The sequence below is a fragment of the Durio zibethinus genome, chromosome 16 (genome assembly GCF_047325235.1).
Source record: "Durio zibethinus cultivar Kanyao isolate XHJ-2024 chromosome 16, ASM4732523v1, whole genome shotgun sequence".
NCBI lineage: Eukaryota > Viridiplantae > Streptophyta > Magnoliopsida > Malvales > Malvaceae > Durio > Durio zibethinus.
The window spans coordinates 23,899,431-23,925,086 of NC_143177.1; the positions used below are offsets into that span (position 1 = coordinate 23,899,431).

The 25,656-nt window shown below is 28.6% G+C and overlaps 3 protein-coding genes across 6 annotated transcripts; 2 read left to right on the forward strand and 1 right to left on the reverse strand.

Moving 5' to 3' along the window:
- Positions 1-11,032: 11,032 nt before the first annotated feature.
- Positions 11,033-13,001, reverse strand: LOC111297328 (V-type proton ATPase 16 kDa proteolipid subunit). The gene is made up of 3 exons (XM_022892047.2): positions 12,738-13,001; positions 12,028-12,313; positions 11,033-11,533 (listed from the first exon to the last, which is right to left on the reverse strand). The coding sequence occupies exons 1-3, from the start codon at positions 12,814-12,816 to the stop codon at positions 11,401-11,403; spliced, it is 498 nt and encodes a 165-aa protein (XP_022747782.1). The 5' UTR covers positions 12,817-13,001; the 3' UTR covers positions 11,033-11,400.
- Positions 13,002-15,089: 2,088 nt separating this feature from the next.
- LOC111297349 (NADP-dependent D-sorbitol-6-phosphate dehydrogenase-like) lies at positions 15,090-17,439 on the forward strand. Its single transcript, XM_022892079.2, has 6 exons — positions 15,090-15,340; positions 15,827-15,921; positions 16,004-16,121; positions 16,536-16,668; positions 16,752-16,971; positions 17,068-17,439. Exons 1-6 carry the CDS (start codon positions 15,208-15,210, stop codon positions 17,296-17,298), a joined length of 930 nt encoding a protein of 309 aa, XP_022747814.2. The 5' UTR covers positions 15,090-15,207; the 3' UTR covers positions 17,299-17,439.
- A 227-nt stretch (positions 17,440-17,666) lies between these two features.
- Positions 17,667-21,294, forward strand: LOC111297337 (protein BASIC PENTACYSTEINE4-like). Of its 4 annotated transcripts, none has more exons than XM_089745572.1 (3): positions 17,667-17,761; positions 19,871-20,053; positions 20,170-21,294. In XM_089745572.1, the coding sequence occupies exons 2-3, from the start codon at positions 19,985-19,987 to the stop codon at positions 21,031-21,033; spliced, it is 933 nt and encodes a 310-aa protein (XP_089601698.1). In that variant the 5' UTR covers positions 17,667-17,761; positions 19,871-19,984; the 3' UTR covers positions 21,034-21,294. The 4 variants fall into 4 exon arrangements, with proteins under 4 accessions (XP_089601698.1, XP_022747791.2, XP_022747801.2 ...); XM_022892056.2 differs by lacking the exon at positions 17,667-17,761 and adding an exon at positions 18,011-18,129; XM_022892066.2 differs by lacking the exon at positions 17,667-17,761 and adding an exon at positions 18,027-18,129 and having other exon boundaries at positions 19,923-20,053.
- Positions 21,295-25,656: the final 4,362 nt, after the last annotated feature.

Genomic DNA, 25,656 nt, shown 5'->3' on the forward strand with positions numbered 1-25,656 from the left:
ATTTTGTTTTTTTGCTTGTTTTCAGTTTATTGAACTTAAAAAAAAAAATTTGTACAGAGATTCCTTTGAAGATGATTAATCAGCGTCGAATTGCCGCGTGGCCTGAGAAATGTGGGGTCCTCATTATTTTCTCCAATCAAACACATTAAACGAGAAATTGGGGCTGAGGTTTTTCGTCAAAATGTCGTGCGATATCTTGGGGAGGAAAGCAGCACGAAGTTTCGGGTGCTGTGGATTTGTATAGACGGCTGTGATTTTACCACGTAGGCATGGTGGTAGTTGCGCTGCTCTAAGTTTTTGACAATTCATCGGCTTGTCCGCCGAAAGAAAATTAGTTTTCGTTAGAGATAAGCACGTGGATATCACGTGGAATGTAGAGCTCTAGGACCTCCCATTAGTGGATCGATTGGTTCCTAGTTGGATTGCACAAATTCTAAAAATGCACTTTCCTTTCGAATTTTGACCCGCCTTTTTTGGTTCATTGTCCCAATTTTTGTCTACCTTAAATTATACTTTTTATTTTTTCATTATTTTTTATAAAAAAAGCCTAAAAATTTGAGTTTTTTTTTAAATAATTTTTTTTCATTTATCTTAATTTAATTGTTGTTATCATTTAGTAGGAAACCATTTTTTAAATTGTAGTATTTGGTAATTGCATGGATTTCCTAATGTGAGGTGTAAAATACTAATTTTGGTTCATAAATTTGATGTTTTAAATGGATAATAATTAAATCTCTTTCTATATTTATTCCATGCTTACCATATTAAGTTATTAACCTAATCATCATCTTTTTATAATATTCCAAATTTTTCTTATAAAACGAAAGTCCGCTCAACTCGACCCAATATCTCATAAATTTTATGAAAAATAAATTCATTAACCTTTTTTTATAAAAATCCAAAAAAGGTTCTTTAATCTTTTATAATTCATCATAATCAAAATTAGAAGAAATATACGATTTAATATAATTAATTCATATAATTATTTTTAAAATATAATATTTAATAAATTTTAATTTTAATTTTAACACTAATAACTTTTTTTATAAAAAATATATAAATTAAAAGCATATAAAGTTCCAATTTTCTATCTTTGTTGGCATTGTAACTGAATGCAAAAATAATTTTATTTTTACCAAAATAATTTGATTTTTTTTAATTTTACTTAAATATAAATATTTTGAATAATTTATTATTTTTGTGAAATTTCTCACAAAATCAAATCATGATTGATAAAGATTTCTTATAGGGAAAAGCTAAATTAATTATCTTTTTTATAGATTTATTCTTATGAAATCATAAATTACTACTCCATATATCTTTTTTTAGATATCCTAAAATTATGTTTTATTTTTTTAATATCTAAAATTTTTATTTTTTATATTTTTAAAATTAAATTTTATGATTTTTTATTTTAACATTAAAAATCACAAAAATTTAATTTTATAAAAAATTAATTTTAATATTAAACATATTAAAATTGTTTTTTAAATTTTATAAAAATTAATATAAAACAAATAAATTAGAACGGAAGAAGTACGAAATTTCATATTAAACTTATGATTTTAATGTAATATTAATTAATTAATTACTAAGAAACGAAACTCTACCGACGTACAACCGACTCAGGGAAGAAGAATAAAACGAGATGTCAAATAAATCGTCGCGAGAAAATGATGTATCGGTGAGCTAACGTTTAGGTGACCGTAACGGAGATTCTCACGTCTGAAGCTTAAAATAAAATTTCCGTAACGTTGAAACCTTGACAAATAACCTAACGTCCGTTTATTTTTTACGCGCATTACAAACTTAGATAACACTCGGCCAACTCTAACAAGACACTCAAAATCTGCAACTGACAAAAGGAAAAAACCACAGGCTTCAATCAGTGAAGAAAAAAAGCTGCCCGCCTTTTTTCTTTTAGGATCTATAACAAGATTTTCGGTTGCACCTGGCCAGGTTGATTTGGAAGAAAAGAAAATCTAGAGGGGACCGTCCAACGACGCCAGGGCTTGCGTATTGGGTTGACTGAAGTCCAAAGTTACTAATTTGACCTTTATCGTTTCTGTGGCTGCGTCTTGTGCTGATCGGTACTGGGGGGCTCTACGTAACATGCCGTCGTGGTCTCGGGATGGCCCTGCTGCTCCATCACCCACAATTGTAACTCATCTAATCCGATCCTGCCCCTGCTCCTCTTCTTTTTTTTTTTTTCTTTAATATTTAAATTTTTTTTAACTTGAGAGAGAAAAACACTAAATTTGATTTTTAAAGTAAAATATATATTTGTTCTTATACAAAATATAAATATTATTATTATAATAAAATTCTCACATTTTAGAGCTAGCTGCAATTTTTTTTTTTCATGGGAAGAGATCACTTCATGATCAAAAATCCCAAAGGTGGGATCGCAAGTTGAAGCTCTTGCATAGTTGGTGGGTGTCTTGATTAATATTTAAGGCTTTGTTTAGTAAAAATAAGAAAAAAATAAAAATACAAAATTTATTATTTTTAATAATTAAATTATAAAATATGAAATAATTATAAATTTTTATTCATTATATTAATAAAATTTTTTATTAAGTAAAACGTAAATGATCAGTAAAAATTAATAATAAAAAGGTAACATCGAAGAAAATGATGATGCAAACGTAAAGACCAAGTAGTCAGCGCTCGATTGGCCAAAGACTAGTTGTTGAATATGACACAGGTTTTACCCGCAACTCACTCTAATTTGACCATTTTAGTTGATTTGGGAATATGGATAGCCCAATAGCAAATTAATAATGTTTTTCGTTAATAAAATATTAAATACGACATGACCAAAATAAAAGTTATTAAATGCTATCGTCCCAACCCAACCGATGTTGATTTTACATTGGCCAAACTCGTTACTCATTAGTCCTTCAAACAAAACTAATAATTGACAACAACTAAGCTTACAGTTAAATGTTGGAGTTTGAATTAGCTTTTGAATAATATATTTTTTTAATGCGTTTAATTTTTCCGACATGGATCAGTTAAATTACTCAATCTGCCTAAGCAATTATCTCATCATTTCATCAAGAACTTCCTTGTCTTTGTAATCCACTCAAGTTGACTTTTTTTTTTTTTCTATTCTAGTTTATGTGGTTAAGATTTAGCAATTTAGTTTGGATAATTAAATTTTAATTTTTAATAGCTTCAAATATATAAGCAAAATAATTCTTATATATTTAAAAATGGAGCCGACAAATTTCTTTCTTGACTTTAGGTATCTCAATTAATCATTTAAAATTTTTATGAATAATTAAACAAATTTGTTATAAGTTTCAAATTCATTGTCTGAAAAGGGTTTTCTTCAACGTGGCAGTATCTGACGGATGAATCAAAGCATTCTAATCTTTTGAAGCGGTTTTTCCGGAGCTGTGGTGCAGGAGAGTGGGACCGGAAATTGACAGAGGATGTGCCTTTTTTTGTAGGGTCAAGAGGAAAGAGGGGGGAGCTGGAGAGTTTGCCTAAGATTCTATTTCTAGGCGTTGGGTTCCGCGGATTTCAAATTTGTTTATAACAAAAAAGGAAAAAAAAAGTGTTAAAGATTTCTCACACATCCCATTCCCATTGGTCAATTAGGTCTGCTGCCCCCCTCTTGCTTGTCCTTTTGCACAGTAAGAGACCCGTGATTTAGGAACAGAAACATAAAAAAATCTTCAATTCTCATTCATTCAATTTCAATCTTAATTTGATTTTTGAGAAATTAATTTAATGTATTTAAATTTGTATTTTAAATTATTTTTATAAAAATCAATTTTTGATTAATAAAAATGTTTTTCTTATCGATTGGAATAATTTTTCTATATATATCTTAATATGCAAATTTGTTATTATATTAAACATAATACTCCTTTTGTTCTATAAATATTGTCTTGTTTATATAATTTTAATTATCTTAAATTAATGTTTCATTTCAATTAAAAAATTCATTCTTATTTCTATAATACCATTTTATTTTTTTTTCAACATAAAATTAGTTTATTAATTTTTAAATATACACTAAAAAATATATATCATTTTATTCTTTTGAACTGTTTCATAAAAAAAAACCTTAAAAAAATATAAAATTAAAGTTCGACTCCAACGTCTCTCTCTTTTTATTATAAGATTTTATCTTTAAAAAAAAAAACATTATCAACAATTTTAATAATTTTTTTAATAATAATATTCTCAGATTTGTACTAATTTATAGATATGACATAAAATGTACTATATGTCTGCCGACTAAATGAAATAAAATTATTGATTTAGTATTTTTTCACATTATTGAAAATTCTCCAGATATTTTGTAATTTTGACGTGCAAGATAAGATTATCCATACCCATATAAACACGTGTCAATTTACCTCTACAAAAGAAACATTTTTTTTTCACAAAAAAAAAAAAAAAGAACATGTGAAACATGACTGAGTATAACATGCATGCAAAATTTGGTGAATGGAATCATAAAAAAAAAAATACGTCGAGATTGGAGATTTTGACCTTTTATCTCATCCTTGTTCATAATTTATGATAGAAAAAATAAAAAAAATAATATGATGATAGTATATATGATTTAATGATCAAACAAATTTTAAAAAGATATAGAGATGAGGTTTAACTTCAACTTCTCCCATCTCCCTTATTGTAAGGATCTATCCTCATTGAAATAAAAAAAAAATATATATATATATTAAAATAACATAAAAATAGGAACAATTTCTTATTTAAAAAGATTGTAGAAAATTGGTGCTTGTAATTACTTAATAGCCAAAAAAAAAAAAATGGTGCCTTTGGTGGAGTCCATGCATCATGAATTCTTCAAAATTGGTGTCCTTTAACTCCAAATATATTTGTGAAAGGATTGACTTGAATTCGAATTTTATAGCATGAGTTTGATCTAAAATTTTATTTAATTTACTTTAAAATATATTTAAATATATTAAAACTTTAATATATATTTTTAAAATACTTCATAAAATTAACGAACCAAATCGAATCTTAAATAAAAATTTGAGTGCTAGCCTAAGCATAACCCCATTTAGCTCAATTTGAGGATGTTTGACTAGATTTGTTTAAGAATTGAGTTAGTTGTTTAAATTTGAAAATTCGCTCAAATTTTAAAAAAATTTGAACAATAAATTAAATTAATTTAATGAATTTAGATATAATTTTAAGTCTATTTAAATTATAAATCGAATTTTAGATAAAATAACTAAAACCCGAACCCACCCTAACCAAATAAAAAATATATAATTACAATATTATAATTATATAAATATATATTTGACTTATTATTTTTACATTTTATTTTTAAAATAAAATTTTTAATTACATAAATTAAATTTAATTGATGGATTTAAATTTTATTTTTTAATTTGAATCAAATTGAAAAAAGTTTTAAGATTTGAAAATTCGAATCAAACTAAATTTAAATAAATATATAAATTATTAATATTAAATATGAACTTGTTTTAAATTTGATTTGATTTAACCTATAAATACTTTTATGTTTAACGTTAAGTCCAAATTTTTTGTGATTTTATTTAGTCTAATTTATTTTCTTATCTATGGTGGTCCATGCACCGCACCTCACCCCCCCCCCCCCCTCCCAAGTATAATCTACTCCTTTTTTTTTAATGAAATTTCTTTCATTTTTCTTATAAAGTTATACTATAATTAAAAAAAAGTTAAAATTGGGCAGGGGTTACAGCGCCTAGAGTGGAAACCTTGAAGCTACATGATGCCAGATGGACACGTGTAATCGCAGATAGGGCGGCATTCACGCATTTTAAAGGGGTAATGAAAAGTGACGGTGCGTAGGAAGCATCACGTGAGTTCGTGACAAGTTTTTATTGGTTTAGACTTTGATTTGATTTTATATTTATAATATTTAAATTTAATTTAATAATTTTTATTGAAATTTAATTTAATTTGATATTACATAAAATTATATTTAATATAATTTAAATTTTATTTAATAAAATATTATTTTTAATATAAATTTAAAATCAAATAATTAATTAAAAATAATTTTTTATATATGTTAAATGGAAAGGAATTTACTTAAAATTATACTTAAATTTTTTTATTATTATTATTCGATTTGATTTAAAATTTGATTAAAAAATTGATTATATAAAATTAAATCAAATTAAATTCAAATCCAACAAAGATGAATTAAGCCGTCATTCTTGATTGTGATTATATCATTTAGGGATACATTTTTAAAAAGGAAACTATTAGTATTTTAAACAAAGTCATGGTTTTGCGGTCATGATTAATGATTTACTGATTAATTTAAGTTAATAATTTTGTTTTGTAACATTTAATTCATATTTTTACTCTTCTACCCCAGGTTGGAATCTTACCATACTTTTTTTTTAATATACAAAAATTTTGAATTATTATTTTTAGATAAACTTTGTATATTTTTTATTTAAATAAAATTTTACTCTATAATTTGTATTTGAATAAATTAATTTATGTTAAATGGTTATTTAATTATAAATTAAAAGTTAAAACTTACATAAATGTAATAAAAATATACAAAATTATTTACTCTGAGCTCTGCAAACATAGAGTTTAGTTTGATTTTTGCAGGGAGGCTTTTATGGGTACCTCAAACATTAGTTTTCGATAAACCTCTCGATTTATCAACCGCAAAGGTGGCTAACTTGTCTAATCATATTGAGGTAAGAGCCAATGCTTCGTTACAGATTATATTGTGAGAATTTTTTATCATGATTTTGATTGTTTATAATATTCTTGTTAAACTAGCTTTGATATCATTTTTAAACAGCGGCAGATAACATGTGTCAAGGTGCTGATAACTGATAGTTTTAGTTTCGGATTCTCTTAGTGGTAGAATCATGATATCGATATTATCTGATATTATTTTAATAACATACAGATCAATTATCGTATCAAGATTATATCAAACATAAATAATTCATATATCAAATATATAAAAAAAGTATTATAGATAATATTTAAAATTCTTGTACCCTCTTAATTTAACGTCAAACTAATAACCTGATATTTATGAAGATATATATTTCAATAATAAAATTTAGTTATTTAGAAAATAAAATATTAAAATAAAAATATAATATTTTACCAACAAACAACAAAATTGATGATATTTTATATATAATTTAAACGCATGAAATCGAAAATATTTAATATATTCTTTTAATTTTATAATGTTTAATATTAATATTCAAATAATTAAATTATAATTTTTCATGTTGGGTGACAGTATTAAACTCTCTTTACGCGATGTACGTAGCCAACGTGAACTAGATCGGAAAACAAAGACAGCTTACGTCATCTTGGTCTTCTCGAGCAGAGAAAAATATTAGTTTTTATTGTGCCTCTGATGATTCTTTTCTTGCCCAATAATTTTACTACTTGTACACTGTGTGTTTCCTTTTTTCATGGCATTGACCACTAGCTTCCTTCCACAGCATCAGGGTAAAAAAAAAAAAATCGACAGAATCGAAAATTAATATAAACTTGTAATATCTGATTTTAATAGATTTTTTTATTTGATTTAATTAAATTCAAATATTTTTGTTTTTAATTAAAATTTAGATTAAAAATAAAAAATAAAAATAATTGAATCAAATTAAATTATATATTTTAAATTTTATATAAAATAAAAATAATTATTTTATGTTTAAAAGTTTTTGAAAATTATATTTAAATAATATTTTAAAAATAAAATAAATTTTAAAAATTAAATTAAACTAATAAAATTCAAATTTAATTGAATTTTTAAAATTTATAATATTATATATTATTTAAAATATTAAACCAAATGTAAGTTAATTTGAATCATGATCATCCCAAGGTACGATTTTCCGATTCCCAGTGGCTTTCGTCTCCAGACCAACCTAACTCGTCGATAATGAAAAAAAACTTTACCAGAAATCATGACCTAATAAGAAACACACTTAAAACTTCAAAATCATGCAAATTGCTTTAAAGCAGCACTCATCGGCTGACCGCCAACCACAAGCATTGACCATATTTTAAATAGAACATGTTTTGTGGATATGACAAATCAAACGTTCCATGGTTTCCAACGTAAGATGCTTATCTCCAGGGAAACGTTATCGCTTGCTGTTAATTATTTTTTAATGCATCGATGTCCACACACCGAAAATTTGATGTTGATCATAAAAAGTATAATTAAAATACGTTAAATTTAATTTAATTAATTTTAAAATTACTTTTAAGGGATAATATTTATAATAACTTTAATTTTTTTGCTCTTAAATTACAAATTTTTATTATAAAAAAAGTTAAAGAAATTGTGGTTTGTATTACAAAGGAATCATCAATGTCTTCATCAGTGTTGTTTATAATAACATTACTTTTGGTCTTGTTGAGTTAAAATATAACTTCACCTAAATTAGCATTTGTATAGAAAGATGATGTCTGCCACATAATAATAATAATAATAATAATAATAATAATAATAATAATAATAATAATAATAATAAGCAAAAATTCGATTTTTTTTAAATAAAATTTTAATTTCAAATTTTATGAATGAAAAAAATAAGTGTAAGGAGTTTATTATTTTTATGAAATTCGATCCAGCTCGATAATTAAAATTTAAAGTGACTATCGAATACTGAAAGATCTTATATAAAAAAATAATAATAATAATTTTGAGTAAACATCTATTTTTCCTTTATATAGTTATTTAAAGTGAATTTCACTTTCCGAGTCCTAAATTTATATATATTTTTTGGTTGAGCAACCCACTTTAATAAAGTTTTAAAATACCAATTAGCTTTGTACTTTATATATTATTTGGGTATGACGTTTATATACTTCATAGCAATGTACAAACTAAGGATAAATGATCCAAAAGGAAAATGAAAAATATTACTGTCTTTCATTTTCTTGATTCAAGGAAAGGAGATTCAAATCTTCCTCTTTCATTAATAAAAAAAAATTATGCATCAATCGACGAATCAAATATTTTAATACATAATTTTATATAAAAAAATTATTGTTCAAAAAAATAATTGTACGTATTAAAATTTAAAATTTAAATTTATTGAATGATATTTTTTCAAAATAATTATACGAACAACTGAATGAAATTCTGAATTATATTTGAATGGATTTTATTTTTCTGTCTAGATCGATAACAACGTGAAACCAAGTGGTCCTTTCTTGCAAAAGTCATACTAAAAAACCAAAACGATAAAATCATGTTCATCTAGATATGTGGTACCAAGAAAGAGAAACATTAAAATCATGGATGCTGAATTTATTTTGCACATGTATCAGGAATATTAGGATTTTGGAAGGAGAGCACTTGCTGGAAAAGGTAATGAACGCATTTTCAAAACGATAAGTGAGAACACGAGATTAAAAAAAAAAAAAGGGACTTTGATGAGTCCAAAATATGGCCTACGGTTGCATGTGAAAAGCAAATGAGGGAACCAAAGCCAAAAAAGAACATGAAACTTTAATCATGTGGGGTTTCCAATTCCAACTCCCAAGCTCTTTCATTACAAGCTTACAAAAACATTACCTAATTTTTTCTGGTCATTTTACCACTAATTTTATGTCTGTATATATATATATATACTTAAAATCGAACTACTTAAAATGACGACGAATAATAATATTTGATTTAATGATTAATATATGATTTATTATTCGATAGAATAAGATCAGTTCATCGTATAGTTTTATCTCGAATGTTTATTAAAATGGCTTGGCCATTTAATTAATAAGACAAAGTGAGACTTCATTTTTAAATTTTAAGGGAATAGATGGAAGTTTTGATGATTGTAGCAAATGTTCGTTTTTAGCCAAGATTCTTAAGTGACCTGTTCTGTTCCGATGTTCATAAACAATGACTCACCATATTTCTTTTTCATCATCAAATCAGAAAATTTTTTTTTGAAGTGAAAGACGTATGCAATGACAATGCATATAAGAAACAAAGATTAACAAGATGTTGCTTTGCTTTGTTTCCTTTGTAGGTTTGAAAATTTTGTACCAAAAGTTTGATGCTTTATATTTTATAAAAGAGGTCGTAGTTCAAGAATAAAAAAAATAATTATAGATATTAAAATTTTTATTTATTATTAATAATTATACGAATTAATTAAATTAAATTATTTTTATTTTTATTTTTATCATTTATCATTTTTTTCCTTTTTTTCTTCAAAATGCATTTGATTGGATTACATGTGATGGAAAGATAACTCTCTTATCTTCTTATCCCTTTGTGGATTATATTTTAAGGGTTTCCACGAACATCAAACAGTGTTTTGGCTCTACCTAATCTCAAAGGCAACTTTAACCTTTTTTTTTTTTGGAACAAATATATTTGTATATTTGACCCAAATAGACTCTCAGTGTTATCTCTTATAACTCAACTTCTTTCTTTTTTTTTTTTTTTTGGTTGGGGTGTAGGCTAGCTCTAGCCCGACAAGGACACATTTCATATTACTGGCACAAAATCGTGGACGTGTCGGGGAGAAGTGGTCAAGTTTTCAAATAGTAAAAATGGTATTGTTCTAAATGAGGTTTGGTTACGAGTAAATATATAATTAATCGTGTTCGAATCAGTGTAATATTAAATTAAAGTTTAATTTAAAATTTAATTTAAATTTGATCAAATTTTATTTTTTATTTAAATTTTACTTAAAATAAAAATAAAATTATTTAAATTAATTTGATTAATATGTAAAAATAAATTTAATTTTTATATTTGATAAAAATTTAATTATTTATGTTTAAATTCGAATTCAAATTTAAAATATTTTATTAATTAAAATATTAAAATATAAAATTTTAATTAAATTTATAAACTATTCATGTTGAATATAAAATACTTAAATTCGATTCAATTAATAAATCAAATTAATTAAATTTGAATTCAATTTGAGTTTTATTAAATCGAACTCAATTAATTTAAGAGTATTAGTCGATCGAGGATCAATGTCACCTGTTTCAATATTGCAACCATCTAGAAGAAAAACAGTTTCAACCAAAGCTAACAGGAAGCGACCATCTATATAAGCTCACAAGGAAATAATGTCAGAAAAATTTGGATCCTAAATGCATTGTCTCCAACATTAAACTTCATTCGTAGTTTCAACTTCTGCGAGATACATTGACAAACAAAAATCAAACATGAAATGCATCAAGATATAATTATTAAGGGAAACGCAATTCCACTTCTACAAAGAGGAAAGAGCAACCACCGAATGACTGCTCAAGTACTTGCTTTCATCCATATTAATGCGAATTCGCTGTCCAATCATGATTAACCTGAGCATAATCGTTACTATTTCCCGTACAGTTATACGGATGAGCTATAAAAGAATACTAAACAGCTTTGCGAGCATCTTATTCTGCTCTGGATTGGCCAGCTCGAGAAGACAAGATGATGCCGACGATAAGGCCATAAAGAGCCAAAGCTTCAGCAAATATAAGGATAAGGATCATTCCAACAAAAAGTTTTGGCTGCTGTGCATTAGCTCTGCAAAACAAAATCACTCAAACATTAATTGACCCAAATTAATTGAGAGAACATGTTTGATTTCATGAAGAAACATTAAAAAATTTTCCCACGATAGCAGTAGATAAACAAGATATACGACAGATGGAGAAATCTGAAGGGCATATCAAACTAAGTAAATGAATTGCTATTATCAGTAATTTTCTTATGATTAAGACACTCAGTCTCACAAACTATAGCTTTGATTAGATTTCAAAGTCGAGGAAATTTCCTGACACCATTATTTACCTAAAACAATACTAAAATACCTTAATTCCTAAAACCCGTGACTGCATCATTTAAGAGGCTAAGAGCGCTGTCTAGAGATGCAGACAACATAGATTTTAAAAACCAACTCAAACCATATATGGAGAGGGAATAAAGCAACCATGAAAAGCATAAATCAAAATCTTCACACCAACAACATTTGATGTTAAATTAAGTTAATCAACAACATGGGGATAAAAGCACTACACCTGACACCAGCATCACCGACAATTCCGATTGCCATTCCAGCAGAAAGCCCAGCAAGGCCACAAGCAAGACCGGATGAAAGATGGGCATAACCATCGAAAAGGTAATACGATTTGGCCTTAGGATTGATCCCAGTGCTAATAATAACAGCAATAATCAATCCATAAATACCCAAAACACCAGCCATAACAACTGGAACAATAGATTTCATCACCAACTCAGGCCTCATCACACCCATCGACGCCACACCCACACCGCTCTTTGCTGTCCCATATGCAGCTCCCATACCTATATTCCCAAATTTTATATAAATATAGATATTTCAATTTTAAACCATTCCGAGTTTGATTTGAATGCAAAATTCTTATCAGATCCACGTCTAATTCCGTCATTTAATTCTAATAAAAACAAAACTTTTAAGCTATAATATTTACTGAGCTGAATAAAGGTAATAACTTATTTCAATCTTATTCATATCCCAAATTCAAAGATCCATATGAAATACTACTAAATTTATACAAAATTTACAATAAAAATTAAAATTTCATGATTTTTTTTTTCAATCGGTTCGCTAAATATGATAAAAGCTATTATTATTAGTGATCCAAGAATTTTGTATCAGAAAATAAAAAAAAAATTAAAACAGATCTAATATAAACTAATTAAGAGAGATCTAATGTTAAAACTAAAAAAAAAATTATGGATTCGTTACAGGAGAAGACGAGAGCAGCAGCGGCGCCGAGGAAGCCGAAGAACGGTGCCGTTTCATCTCCGCTGAAAGTAGAAGACATATGGATTTAGTGGATCTTAGAAGCGACGTCGTTTAGATCTGAGGAAAAACGAATCGACAACTGTTTTGTCTCGATAGTTTTTGATCTCTTTGTCGCTGGGTTTTTGTTGCCGCGGTGCAAGAAAGGAGGAGCGGAAGAAAATCAGCCACCAAATCTTTGTAGTCCAAAACGGGCATGGTCAATCTGTTTTTTTTTTTTTTTTTGTGTGCAGATAATGGGTTCTGTGGCCCAATTTAGCCCATTGGGCCTCTTTCGTATTTTTATTTGTAGATTCCTAATATCCAAAAATTTTTCTGGGTTCAACACTTTTGTTTTAACTGATACTCAATATGGAATTGAAAATGTACAAAAAAAAAAAAAAAAAATGCAAATTTAAAGCATATGAATCCATATATTTGTAGTTTAGGAATTCCAAAAAAAATATTTAAAATAGGTGTCAAAAGGAAAACAAGGATATAAGTCATATTTGGTACATAAAATTATAATAAAATAAAATTATAAATAATATTTGATTAAATAATATCATTTAATCTTATTATTAATGTGTGTAAGAATTAAAATAAAATAATTTATTTATTAATCAAAATTATTTTTTAAATTTTATATAATTTAAATTATTAATATAATTTTTAAGAGTATAATAAGACAATTAAATTTAATTTCATGGATTAAAATTAATTATCTTAATTTTGAAAAGATTAAATTATCTTATACTAAGAATATGATTAATTTTTTTTATAATTTTATTTTTTTAAATATAATAAAATAAAATATATAAATATTATTTTTTAAAAATATATAGATTTTAATTATGTTGTCTTTCTCTTTTATTGTACGAATGTTTGTCCTTCTTTAAAAAAAATAAATAACCGCACGTGTTAATTGAAATTGAAATTAGAATTAACACATGCATTTTGATTTTTGTAAATCAATGCTGTATATTATAGTCTATATCTAGATCTACATGATGGGATGCTTAATTATTTTTATTGATTTGGACCTACTTAATTAAATTTAAAATATTGTAGGCCATTACCTTAAAAAGGAAAATAGTGTAGTTCTAATTATATTAGTTTTAAGATGCCGTAATTATTATAAAATGAAATTTGACAAAGTGTATATAACAGAGGTAGCATAATGAATTTGAATCCGAAAATCTGTAAAAAAAAAAAAAAAATTCAAATTACAATTTGCTTGAATTTGAGTTGATAAAAATAAAGATTCAAATATGAAGAAATAGAAAATTAAAAAGATAAAATTTGATCAATTCAAAATTCATGATAACTTAAATTTAATATTAAAAAATATAAAATTCAATTACCAATTTTGTTATAATTTAAATTTGAATTTGATCCGAATTTAAAACAAATTAATAAAAAATATTTGAACTAAAAAAAGATCGTTACTTGAAAAGAACTCAAATTAATAAAAAAGAATATGAAATAATTTTAATCAAAAAAATATTTTAAAAATAAAAAATAAAAAAATTTAAATTTGAAATAATTATGCTCAAATTTGCTATTTGTCATAATTAACGTATATAATATATATACAAATTCTTATATTATGATTTTTGATCATAAAATTTTTAAATTCAATTGTATATCGTTATTGATGGTTTTTCGTAACAAATTTAATGAAAAAATAATGAAATAATGATATTTAACCTAATTCATAGTCTAAAAAAAAACCCAACTTTTGAAATAATTAATCATGGAACTTTTTTTTTTTTTAAGAAATTTTAATCCAGGAACTTAAATACATCATCATTAACTCCTGTATTTTATTTGTGGAGTAAAGCCTCCATTAATACTATGAAATAAATAATAATGTTAATAACATAATTAATAAATAATTAATTTAATTGATTGAATCGTTTTTTTTAATAAAAAGATTTTAGATTCGAATTTTATCGATAATTATTTATAAAATTATCTCGAATATACTACTTGTAATCATTTATCTTAAATTATCGAATATGACAAATCTTATCTTTTACGATAGAATGAGTAATATATTTATTTCGAATTTTTTTTTTAAAATAAAAAATTAATAACATATTTATTTCTATTAAACTAAATAAATTAAATTTTGTGGGCCAGCAACCGTCTTATATAGATTCCCAAATCAGACGGCTCTGATCATCTCAGGAAATCCACTGTAATTTGTGTGGCTAGGATTTTCGTCATCGGATCAAAACAATCAGAAAAAGCACAAATAGAACGGCCAGGAGTAGGCGGCCCATCAAAAAGAGTAAAAAGAAAAATCTCCTTGCACTTTCATTGTTTCAATCCGAAGTCCATAGCTAGTCTGCAAATCAACAAAGTAGCAGAGTTGAGTGGGAAACTGTCTTTCTTTTTTCTTTTTTTTTTGGTACATAGCAAAGAGAAAATGGCAATAACACTGAACGATGGATTCAAGATGCCAATAGTTGGTCTGGGTGTTTGGCGTATGGAAGGAAAAGACATTAGAGATCTCATCATCAACTCCATCAAGATTGGTTATCGCCATTTTGATTGTGCTGGTACTCTGGGTTTTTCTTTCTTTATATATATATATATATCCGAATCCATCTTGCGTTTTTTTTTTTTATTCTTTCTATTTTAGTTGAACTGTGGATATTATTCTTGACTGGAGTTATTTAGTTCAAGTGTTGGAACAAAAATTGGTCACAATAATTATGGAATGATAACTGTTAATAATATTTATGGGAAATAAAATGGTTTTGTGCTAAGCCGTTTCTCTGTTTGAGTTAGACTAGGAATTGGGAATTCATTCTTGATTGAAGTGCTTGCTTGAGGTTTTATGATACTATTATACAAAATTTAAACTTTATGAAAAGTATGGTGTCCACAGTACTTTAGTTACACAGATTTATTTAGGGGAAATTGGAAGACGGTTGGATATGTGAAAATTTAGTCTTTGCTACAGGACAAACATTCGTTGATGGTTTTTTCATGTATTGTTGATGGCATATATGTCTTTGTGATAATTCTATGCTGTTTTGCAGCTGACTACGGGAATGAAGCAGAAGTTGGGGAGGCACTATCAGAAGCATTCAGAATTGGGCTTGTTAAGAGAGAGGACCTCTTTATTACCACTAAGGCTAGTCCAATGGAAATTTTGACTTTTTTTTTTCTTATACTTTAGTACCATGTAGTTTGTATCTCACCCAGTTTGATTGCAGCTTTGGAATACTGATCATGGCCATGTTCTTGAGGCCTGTAAAGACAGTCTTAAGAAGCTTCAGTTGGATTATCTGGATTTGTATCTAATTCACTTCCCTGTTGCCATAAAGCACACTGGTAATTCCTGACTGCCTTCTTATTGTTTAGTATATGTTTTACTTGCATTGGGTACTTTCTTCACCATAAAATTTCAGGTTTAACTTCTTTAACCTTGAGGATTAAGAAGATGAACTTGATACAAAAGCATCATATGTTATGCTTGGATTACCATCTACTACACTTCAGTTACTTGGTGGTATAAACTGTGTCACTGAATGCATCCACCGGTTAATATTTCTGGAGAACTAGTTTGAATTAGGGGATGATGAATTCCTTTTAAAGAATCTGTTGGCTCTATTAGTCCATTCCACTATTTGGATAATAATGCAAACTACCATGCCATGGATGGTGGGATGCCTAAAATGCGACTAGTTTGAAGCAACTAGGAAGCTACTCACACTCCAATTTTGGCTGTGTTCTATATGTCTGCAGGAATCGGTGAAACTGGCAGTCCTGTGGATGAGGATGGAGTCCTGGACATAGACACATCTATATCATTGGAGACTACCTGGCATGCTATGGAAGATCTGGTTTCCAAGGGTTTAGTTCGGAGCATTGGGATCAGGTGCCAACTTTGTCTTGACTATTGAGTATCCTCCCTAAATCTTTTAAATTTGGAATTACATCTGATAGAAAAATTGCTTGCAGCAACTATGACATCTTTTTAACAAGAGATTGCCTAGCTTACTCCAAAGTGAAGCCTGCTGTGAATCAGATTGAGACCCATCCCTACTTCCAACGGGATTGTCTTGTCAAATTTTGTCAGAAACATGGAATCTGTGTTACAGCCCATACTCCCTTAGGAGGTGCTACAGCTAATACAGAATGGTTTGGTACAGTGTCATGTTTGGATGATCCAATCCTTAAAGTATGCAATTCTTCCTCATGTAGATTAATTTTCAGTTGTCATCACTACTAGACACTTCCATTAATTTTATTTTTAATGTATGCACTTTGGTCTCAGGGGCTAGCTGAGAAGTACAAGAAAACTGTGGCTCAGATTGTTCTCCGGTGGGGAATCCAGCGGAACGTGGTTGTCATCCCAAAGACATCCAAATTTGAGAGATTGCAGGAGAATTTCCAAGTTTTCGACTTTGAGCTAGCCAAAGAAGACATGGACCTAATTAAAACTGTTGACAGGAAATATCGGACCAATCAACCTGCCAGGTTTTGGGGCATAGATCTGTACGCTTAGAGCATGGCAGATATTCTGTTTGTGGGAACTTTCCTTGTGTTTCATGAAGAATAAGAATGAAAAATCCATTTGTCTACAATAATTAGTACTTGTAAACATTCAAAGATGAATGGGATAATGGCAAATCGATTTCTTGTGTAATTTTCAAATTTGCAAAGATACCATTTATGTGTTTCAGCTGCTGCAAACCTCAGATTTGCCACCTGCCACCACCAGACAGGCAGATCTCCTCCTCCACTAGCAACCACCAATCCAACATACATGACCTTCATCATTAGTTAGAAGCAGTCAAAACCTTGTAGGAGGGATAGATGGAGAAAGAGAGATGTTACAATCTCAGCCAAAGTGTGGTGATGAAACAATTTCAAACCAACCACCAGTAGGAATTACGCACTCATCAACTTGTTCAGCATGTGCCCCAAGTGAGCCCCCAAGAAGATTCAACATGTCAGCTAATGGTAAGGTAAGAGAAGCAGAGGAGCTTCACAATAACCATGGAATTATATAATGTATGAACATTATATATTATTCAAGTTAAATACAATAATTTAATTTAGGAATAATAATTTGTTAATTTGGACATTAAAAATTTTTTAGCCCACACGGCCAAAACGCATGCGTTTAGTCCCTACTCCTGAGACAAGAGAAAGCTAGAACGCCGTCGTTTCAGCCGAAAGCCAAATAATTATTTCCATTTTCAAACCCTTCACACAGTCATTTAATGTTGTCTCTGGCTAATAGCTATCGAACCCCTCTCTTGTTTTTTTCCTTTTTGAGAACGAAATTTCAGGCATCTTCGAATCATTTCTCCATTTAAAAGAAAAAAAAAGAGTAAGTTTTATTTTTTTGTTCAAGATCTCCCAATTTCTCTGTATATCGAGCATTTTTATTAGGACTATGTTTAGTTCCTTTTTTTTTCTCTATTATTATTAAAAAAAAAAAAACTTTGATTGTGGCAAAAAAAACCCTGACTTTACTGCAAATTCGAACTCAGGTGCCTGTGTTAAACCTGAGTTCGAAATAGGAATTTGCAATGTTCTTGGACGCGAATGGAATTATTCCACAAGAATTGTTTGGGATTTTTAAAAGATTTTCGGGTTGTGTGCCTGTGTTTTTATTTTATTATTTTGGAATTCAGATTTGTGCTAACAGAGATACCTCTGAAACTTGAAACGATTAGCAATTGAAAAATGTAAACTTGGGTTCATTTTCGTATTGTTGGTGTCAGGGTTTGCACTCCCCTATCCTTGACCCGTTGCCTGTTTTTGCAATCGCAACTTTCATGAAGCTCATGGGATTTTTTGATGCTTCCCTTATTTGTGAACTGACTGACATAAGTGTTAGTAAGTAGTTGAACATTGCCTGACCGCATTCATGTAGCTTCAGGCTTGCCATTTTTTGCAGCCTTGTTGTGGGTTCTTTGGCTGCCCTGCATGCATTCATTGTTTCATGATGAAGATTCTGTTGTTCTATGACTTTTTCTTTACATGTTTAATATTATTTGTAACTCTAAATATGTTTTAATGAGAGTCTCCTGGGCTTGAGTGTTTAATCATGATCTTTTCACAAATTACTATTCTGGAAAGATTATTGTTGTTGTGTTTTCGATTTATAAGTTTAAGCAGTCTTTTCCGAATATGCATGCCCTTTCCACTGATTATCAATTATACTTGTAAGGAGTTGCTCTTTTTATTGAAGACTGATGCTTTTTACAATTTAAACTTCTGCCTGAGCACCTACTCTCGCTGTGGGTTTTTGCCTTTTTTTCAAAGTATTTGGAGAAGCGGTGCTAATTTAACTACAGATATTTTTAATATTATCTAAAATTGCTTGGTATTGACTTTGATATATTGCATATAGTTATTGATCAGAAAATCTATTCTGAGTTCAATGATAAGCTTGTCCTCTTGTCAGGGAGATACCTGATTTCACTGGATATTGGTGATAAGATAGATATGACAAAAGGGTTAATATCATGAATGATCTCTAAACTATAATGAAATATTCAACGTGGTGTCTTAACTATAAATTTGTTTACTAAAGTGGTACTCACCCCTAACTTGGCTAGCTTCAAATGATGATATGTGGCAGACAAACAATCCTTGAAGTACCATGTTAGTTAAAAGATTCGTAGTTTAGATAGCACATTAGAGATTTTTAAAGATCAGGTATCACATTGAACACTTAACTATAGTTTAGGGTTCATTCATGACATTAACCCATGACAAAAAGATGAAATCTATGATTTCTTTTTCTTTTTTTGTTGTCGGGTGATTGTGACATGTTTAGCTTCTCTTTAACAGTTAAAAAACTTATATTTTCTTTGTGATTTTTGTTATTTTCTGTCTATTTGTTGCAGCTGTTTAACTTTTCTTCTTATAATTACATGCTTTCAAAATGGAAGAGTGGATTGTTTGTTTTACTCTCAATTTTCTAAAGCAATGTGGTTGCAATTTTTTTGTGATCTAGTCTTTTACTTACTAAGATTTAGAGGGGAATTCTGTTTACTTCATTGCTAGTTTCTTTGTAAAGCACTTGAAATTGAACTTTGGGTTTTTCCTTGTTTAAACAGATAGCATGTGCTACATGCCTGAAACTCATTTACTTTTGTGTTTGCATTAAAGTTCAAGGAGAGGATTGGCTTGTGAAAAGTTTTTAACTCAATTCAGTCAGAGTTGATATTAAGATGGATGGTGCTGGGCAACAAGAAAATGGGAGATATAAGCTGGATTACTACAAGGGGGCACACCCTCCGGTAAGAAGAAAGCAAACACTTCCCCACTGGACCATGTTGCTTTAGTCTTTATTTTATTGTTCGATACTTGTGAATTGTGATGATTCATCTAAGTAGGATGCAAATGATACATGCAGTGGAGCATGATGCCACAACATCACATGAAGGAACAAAATAACGCCTTGGTCATGAATAAGAAAATCATGTCCATACTTGCTGAGCGGGATGCTGCAATTCGAGAACGGAACATTGCCGTTTCTGAAAAGAAGGAAGCCCTGGCTGCACGAGATGAGGCCCTCCAGCAGCGGGATAAGGCACTTGCTGAGCGGGATAGTGCTTTAAGGGAGAGAGATAATGCTTTGGCTGTGCTAAAGTATAGGGAAAATGCCATGAACTTCCCTATTGGTAGTGGTATTCAGCGTGGAGGAAAACGCATGCACCCCACATACCATTCAACTGATGTGGGTGAAACTCACAATGGTGAAATGCACATTACTGATGCCCTCCCAGTATCTACCATTGCTTCTGAAGAAGGCAAGTCTCATCCTGTAAAGCAGACAAAGGAGAATAAAGGCATTTCATCAAAGTCACCACGAAAGACGAAGAAAGTGGCTGAGGATTTGAATAGGCAAGCTGGTACTAAGGTAAAGAAGTGTAAATCTGAGTGGAATTGTCAGGATATTGGGTTGAACATGGTAAACTTCGATGGAACCACAATGCCTGTGCCAGTTTGCTCCTGTACAGGAGTTCCCCGACAGTGCTACAAGTGGGGAAACGGTGGGTGGCAGTCGTCTTGTTGCACCACAACCATGTCATCATACCCATTGCCTCAGATGCCAAACAAGCGCCATGCTAGAGTAGGTGGCCGGAAGATGAGTGGTAGTGTCTTCACAAAGTTGCTTAGTCGGCTGGCTGCTGAAGGCCAAGATCTTTCAATGCCACTGGATCTCAAGAGCTACTGGGCTAGACATGGGACAAACCGCTACATCACCATCAAGTAGCTTGGGAACTAACTTGGGCATGGAGTATGTTTCTGCCTTGGAGCCTCTCACTCTGGTGCAGTCTACCACAAAGATTCGATGGGACTAGGATTCAATTGCATGAAAATGGATGGAGCATTTTGATGGGCGGATGTTTCCTTTGCTCCATTGATGTAGGTTTTTTAATTCCTAAAATGTTAATTCTCCTATTTTAACGGAGTCAAAATGGCCAGAACAAAAGTGGTTCTTTTATTTTCAGTCAAACTCGTGTTCCATTGGTAATCGTTACAATCCAAATGGTCTTCAGCCATCCCAGAAAAAAGATTATGTCATGGATGCAAACAGGTGCGTCTACACCTTTGTCATAATTCTATGCAACATGGGTTGAACGAATTAACCATTGCAAAATGCTTAGATTACGAACACATCAATGAGATTGCCACGCGTTATAATAAATCAACTGTGAATTCTCGTTGGGTTGAATTGATAGCACCGGTACATGTGGAATGCTTGACATGTCAATTGAAATTAAAGTGAAATCAGGGGTTGAAAAACCAGTAAAAATTACGGTTTCGATGGTCAAGCGGCATTGAGTTCGGCTCAGAAGCATCAGATTTGACAAGTAATGACTGCAACAATATCATCGAAACTTATCATGTTTGTGCTCAAGTTTGTTGGCCCAAATATAATTCCAAGACTTATCAGAAACGAACGATAGGATTAGGAGCTTCAACAAGCTGCTCCTCAGACAAAACAATCGATGTGGCTAAACCAATATTAGCCTTTTCTTTCATCTGCCAAACTCAAGAATCTTCACCCTCTTCATCAGCAGCAGCACCGCTACCTTCTCTTTAGTCATTGCAATGATAGTTCAATGGGTCTTGTATGGCCAATGCCCCCGGCTTTCCGTTGGATGGTCTACAGTGCTTCGGCCATAACCTCGCTGCCAATCCTCAAATGAATCACCTTTATGCTCTTTTTCATATGTTTCCATACATCATTAAAAATCATAAAAATGTGAAGATTCACATATAACTTGCAAGATATTATTTGTTTTTATCCAAAATATTTATAGTTTTATTTTACAAAATACGTATCATAAATTTGAGTTTAAATCTCAATTTATATATTATAATAAATTTTCATAACTTTTCATTTAAAATTGGAGTGTTACAAATTTATCTCATTAAAATTTGATGTTTTCGTTAAATCCAACATAAAATATACAGATGCATCTAATTATATCAAATATTAGGTAAATCTAACACAAAATATATATAAATCACATAATTACATTAAATATTGAAATTATAAAAATAATTCTTACTATGTAACGTTTAACTTTCATAAAATTTTAAAAATATTCTTACAACATGACACTTAACTCTCATTCGATTGAATTATCACACAGCAAACACAGACTTATCCATTTGATGGCCTTTGCCATTGATTCCGAAAGACTTAGCAATTTGCATTCATGTTAGCATCAACAAGTGAATTATGAAAGTGGGGCAACGCCTCAACCAATTGCTCGTGCGGACATTGACAGTAGCACATGGCAGGCACATGGCAGTATAATTTTGATCCAAAATTGCTGGCAGTCTCAAAAGTCTTATGTGTTCCATCAATCGTGGGGATTTTTGGCAGATATTGGATGTGTTTTTTTTTGGGGTCACTGTCTTATTATTTTCCCTAAACACGACATTCACTTATTTAGAATATATACTTGTAATTTCCAACATGTTTAGAGAGTTTGATCAAATGCAGAATGGAGTTTGGAATGTTGGTAATGGAAGTATATATATAATCCTGTTTATTAGCAACCAAGTGCTGGAAAAAGATAAAGAGAATTTACTTAATTAGATACGCACAAATATACCACAAAGTTGCTAATCAAAGTGTTATCGGGAGATCAAAGCTGACCCACCATTTGTTAAAAAAGTGCAAATCTCCCAAAGATTTGTTCCTTCCAACACGACAAGTCTGAATTGACGGATGGTGGGGGAGTTGATAATAATAATAATAATAATAATATTTTTAATATTTGAATTTTTAAAAAATAAATGTATAATTTATATTTAAATTTTCAAATGATGTATAATTTATATATTGAAAATTTAAATTATATATTATATTAATTTAAAATTTACTTATGTTAATTGTTTTAATTTATATATATATGTAATGTTTAATTAATATTATCAAATTATATGTTTATTATATATATTATTAATATTTTTAATATAAGTTAAAAATATATATATTTTTTACTTAAATCATAAATTTTTTTTAAATGAATTAATAATTTTTTATCACATGATATTCACATGAAAATTTTTATAAAACATTTAACATTTTTATTTAATAAAAAATATATGTATAATAAAATTATATTGATTATATACCATATAAATGAATTAAATTAATAATATTATAATTTAAATTAAAATGATACATTATTATTTAAAATTTTATAATATAAATTATATATTTTATTTTTTAAAATACTAATATATACATTTACTCAAAAATTAATTGCAATAATAATAATAATAATAATAATAATAACATCATTCTTTGATATTTTCCAAATGCAAGATAAATAAGGAAACAAGTTCATTGGATTAATAGTAAGAGATTGAATTTCTATGCTTAAAATTTATTTTTTTATTTTTTAAAGAAAATGGTAAATTAAAATAAATATAAATATTAAATTTTAAATTTTAAATTTTAAATTTATTAAATATTATATAATTTATTGAATATTGAGATTTAAAAATAATTATATAATTTAATTTAATTAAATCTTAAATTTAATTTAATTTCCGAAATTTTAATTGTAACGCATTTACTTGACTACACTACCAAACGATAGGAGCATGTTAGTGAATTATTAAAAATTTCCAAAATAGTTTCAACCTTTGTGAAAAAAACGGTGCAAACTGATCACGACAGCTTCGTTTGGGCAAAAAAAAAAAAAATTCTCTAAGCTAGCGAATATTTCCAAGCTAAGACGACATCGTTTACGGCATGACGCGTGGCCTTCCAGGCCACGTGAATGACAAAACGGCCTCTCCCTATCACATTATGAATGGGGTTTGCCAAATTTTAAAGTGGGCCGTAATTTCACTTTAGTCGTTGATTATGATTCACAATTTCATTAATTGGACTAGATAGGCTTACCCACGGCATTTTCTCTTGACGCGCCTAAAACATGCCACGTGTTTGAAAGGCCATAACACGTGTCAATATCATCGTCCCCTCCATAATCCGGTCGAACATTAAGATGCCATCAACGTTATGGCTCGTGCCACGTGGAAACCTGACTCATCAACGCCGTAAATGTCACTAATTTAATATATGGTTAGTAAAATTTTATAAATAAGTTTAATGGATTTATCATTTATTTAAATTTAAATTTTTGCATTTGATATTATCAAAAATTAAATATGATTAATAAAATAAAAAATAATATTTTATAAATAAATCAGACATAATAAATTAAAATATAATTAGCACATTGATATATAAACTCTTATAAATTTGATTATGAAATATAAAAATACATAGAAATTTGATTGGACCCCAAAATTTTTGGCACATGTGAAGTTGTTTCCTATTTAATAGAAGTCATTTCAGACTTTAGTTTTGAAAATTAAATCAGGGAAAATTTTATCAAACTATAGTAGCATGGTACTTTTATAAAATTCATAGACAAAATTAAGATTTTAATAAATATATTTAATAATTCATATTTGAAGATGTCATTATCATGTTCATTTATTTTTTGGTGATACCTGCATTACCCTCAATCTAAATTATTATTAGATTTCTATAACAATGACAATAATAAAAATTATTTGATGCAACGATTTTTAATTATTAATTATTAATATATGATATCATATTTAAAAGATACAATTTATAATTTAAAATTTAATTTAGTTAATTTATGTAATTATTTTTAACAAATAATATTTAATAAATTTTAATTTTATATTCTCCAATTATGATTTTTTTATATATAAAAAAATTAGATGCCAAGACGGTTAGAAATAATTAAAGAATTGGTTAATAATGTACCAAAAGATTTTTTTTTTTTTGGTATTTCTAAAAAAATTAAAACCAAGTTCTTAAATCTATTAACTTTTGGCTAGGGACAATGTTTTACTTATAGTAGGATTTATACTATTTAGTGATTCCATTACTTTTTAGACTATACCACTTCATTTAGTAGGACAGGGAATTATATTTTTCTTTGGTTTGGTGAGAAACAGTTAAGAGAATGGTCATGATAATTAATAAGTAACAATGAGCACATTTTCAATCACAACCCTAAAAGAAAACCTAATTAAACTACTGAATAATGTTGTTAATTTTAACCCAAAATTAAGTAATTAGTAATTAGTAAATTAATTATAGAGAAAATAAATACATGAATTATTGTTAGAGTAACATAAAAAATTCTAAACCCATGTTGGTAATTCATGGGATCACATGAAAACATTGTTTGGAAATTGTCATTTTCCCTCACAAGAATCCATTTTGAAAGGGGAGATTTCTTTCCAAATCTCAGGGTTTTCCAACATTGAAAGTAGGGGTGTAATCGAGTCGAGTCGAGCTAAATAGTGAAAAATTTAAGTT